This window comes from Cyprinodon variegatus, unplaced genomic scaffold (genome assembly GCF_000732505.1).
Source record: "Cyprinodon variegatus isolate N-32 unplaced genomic scaffold, C_variegatus-1.0 Scaffold0, whole genome shotgun sequence".
In the NCBI taxonomy this organism is placed as follows: domain Eukaryota; kingdom Metazoa; phylum Chordata; class Actinopteri; order Cyprinodontiformes; family Cyprinodontidae; genus Cyprinodon; species Cyprinodon variegatus.
This window is the reverse complement of record NW_015150453.1, coordinates 1,636,856-1,639,730: the sequence shown is the minus strand read 5'-3', so window position 1 is coordinate 1,639,730 and position 2,875 is coordinate 1,636,856. Positions and strand designations below refer to the sequence as shown.

At 36.9% G+C, this 2,875-nt stretch overlaps 1 protein-coding gene across 1 annotated transcript in view; it reads left to right on the top strand.

Moving 5' to 3' along the window:
- The window catches only part of wdr73 (WD repeat domain 73), a 19,837-nt gene extending 17,221 nt beyond the window's left edge, over positions 1-2,616 (top strand). Inside the window, exon 8 of the mRNA XM_015370051.1 lies at positions 1,251-2,616. Within this exon, the coding sequence (XP_015225537.1) occupies positions 1,251-1,486 (236 nt within the window). The 3' untranslated portion in view covers positions 1,487-2,616. The remainder of the gene's footprint in view (positions 1-1,250) is intronic.
- The last annotated feature ends 259 nt before the right edge of the window (positions 2,617-2,875 follow it).

The window sequence follows — 2,875 nt, the reverse complement described above, 5'->3', positions numbered from 1 at the left end:
TCATGAATTATGGTGGCATTTGAGATGTCTTTAAGTAGAATTATGACTAGTCAAAACTAAAATCGAGATATCTTGAAATTACTTTATGACTAGTCTTAATTTAATCGTAGATATCTGAAATTTGTATTAGAGATAGTCAGTCATTCATTCTAGATATCTCATATCTAGATGTTAATGGTAAATCTGACGTCATTTCGACTAGTCAGAATGTCATTAGAGATATCTTAAATCGCTAAAATGTCTAGTCATAAAACAATTTCAGATATCTTGAATGTAAAGCCGGTACAACCGAATGTATGTTAAAACGGCTTGCCATAGAGCTTCCCTCTACACTTTTATTTCCAAGGCCTTTCTTGGATTACTGCCCTCTTACATTTATACCTTACTTTGACAGAAAAGCATGGCTTCTTATGCCTTGAGATCCAACGATCAGCTGTTGCTCACTGTTCCTTTTTCCCGCACAAAATTAGGGAAGAAAGCCTTTAGCTACGCAGCTTCTTGTGGGGGGAATTTTTTTTTGTTTTTTTACAAAGAAACTGGAAGTTTACTGAGTTTTTATCATCAAATGCTTTTAAGTTGAAAGTGAAAGAATTTGAAGCAGCCTCAATGATCTGTAATTGTTTTACTTGATATGTTTTTTTTATGTACCTGTCATTTAATTTAATGTATCTCAGTTTATTATGTAACTTTGCTGCATCTTGACCAGGACTCCCATGAAAAAGAGGTTTTTAAACTCAATGGGATTTATTTTTCCTGGTTAAATAAAGGTTAAATTAGAAAAAAAATTAAGAAAACCTCCAACAGGTTTTTAGATGCAGTATGACTAATTTGTCATTTTTGTTATAAAACTGAAGAGAAACGAGAAATAAAAAAAATCGCTAAATCGGATTTATAATCCATATCACTCGACTTTTAGCGCTATGTTCTGCAGTCCTTTGATGTGGATGTCGGCATCATAAGCAGAAGTAAATATAATATAATAACTAATATACTATTCCCCCCCCCCCCCCCCAGTTAATACTTTTATTCTGCAACACTTTAGTTGTTCTGTGGATTAATTCTCTCTTTAAAATCAATCGTTTAATTTAAAAACTAGTAGCTAGAAAACTGCTTGGTGTTCAGTTTCAGAGTCTTTAACGAAAAAAGAAGCTGTTGGAGTTTTTTCTGATGCTTTAGTTTCACTAAACAGCCAGAAGTCTTAGAGTTATGTAGAAACTCCTCTGATGAGAATTTCTCACCTGCCTCTCCAGGTTTCAGCGGACTCATTCAGATCTACGACACCCGTGGATGGAGGACGGAGCTGCAGGACGCTCAGCCACTGTTTCAGCACAGCGGTCACGCCGTTTCTTCGCCGCACGCCGCCGACACCGTCCCCACCTTCATCACCTCCCACGCCTGGCATCCTGAGCGTCCCAGGACTCTGCTGTCTGCAGCTTCAGACGGGTCGGTCCACGTCTGGGACTGGGTGGAACCACAAAGAGACTAGAAGCATCAGAAAGTAATGCAGATGTTTACCGTAGGTTTTATTCAGTCAGTGCAGAGGAATGAATCCCGGATTGAATGATTGTTGATGGTTTTACTCCAGAACTGCCTATTTCCTCAGTCTGTGATGAGTTCATATGAAAAACAGAAAACGTGAGCAATCTTTGCTGCTGTAAATTGAAAATAGATTCTTTGAAATGACGGCTGTTCCTTTTAACTCTTAATTTAAATCCAGTTTGAGGCGTTGATGGGACATGTTTATGCTGCAGCTTTTATTTCTGTTTCAATTTGGTTTCTTAAAGGTTTCCGTCTCATTTCCCTTTTCAGACAATTATTTCTCTGTGTATATTTTAGCCTAAATTTGCCCCATCTATCCTGTTTCAGTTGGCCCTTTTCTCAAATTTATTAAAATATATTTCAACCTGAAACAAAAACTTAAAAGTTTATGATGAATTTGGCTGCAGTCAAGTTTTCTCAGAAAAATGGGAATACAGTAAAATACTTTAAATTCAGAAACTTCATTGCACAGGATCTGCACCCAGTAGACGTTCAGAGCTCTGCTTACTTATTCTCCCCTCTTTAATATTTCTGGATTTGAGTTTTGCTGTTCAGTTGAACCCTTGTTATAAATTTTGGATGAGATTCCAGCCTGTTGAGGTTTAAAAAAGAGGAATTTAAACTTTATTTTACTTTTACTGACTATTTCTTGTATTCTCAGAGGCTGATAGAACATTACTCACCTCTGTTGACTGTGCAGGTCACAGTGAGGCTCATCAAAACTAGCAGCGCAGCTCTGATGTTATTCTCTTAAAGGTTTATATGGAGGACACCAGCTGGAAATGTGGAAGAAATGCAGCATAAAGCAGTTTGTTCCCTAGAGAAATTTACCGTTTACTCTTTAAAGGTAAGGGAACAGGATGGGAGCTACAATTTCATGGACTCGGATTGAGCCGAAGATTAGAGGTGAGTATTGGCAAAGAAGTCACGATTCGATTTGAATCACGATTAACATGCCATGATGCGATTCTATCACGATGCATCATGATACTTGAAATATTGCGATGCATCGCGATATTTCCACTGAACACTGTAAGAAAAAGATCCAGCCCTTACCAGTGGCTGACTGGCTGCTTATGATCTGGATAGTGTCTTCAATTGATACATAACTGAAAGCAACTGAATTCATACATAGCTGTATTTATTGAAACGACTTTTGGAGGTGTTGCCATAAAAAAAAAATACTGGATAGAAATATTACTATTACTGGTGTGGACACACTCATAAAAAAAAAATCTTATGATTCATTAAACTTAAAATAATAAAATAAGGATAATCAGTATGTTTACATGGCCTCAGTGGTCCTTTAAACCAATGAAATGAAAACATTCAAATG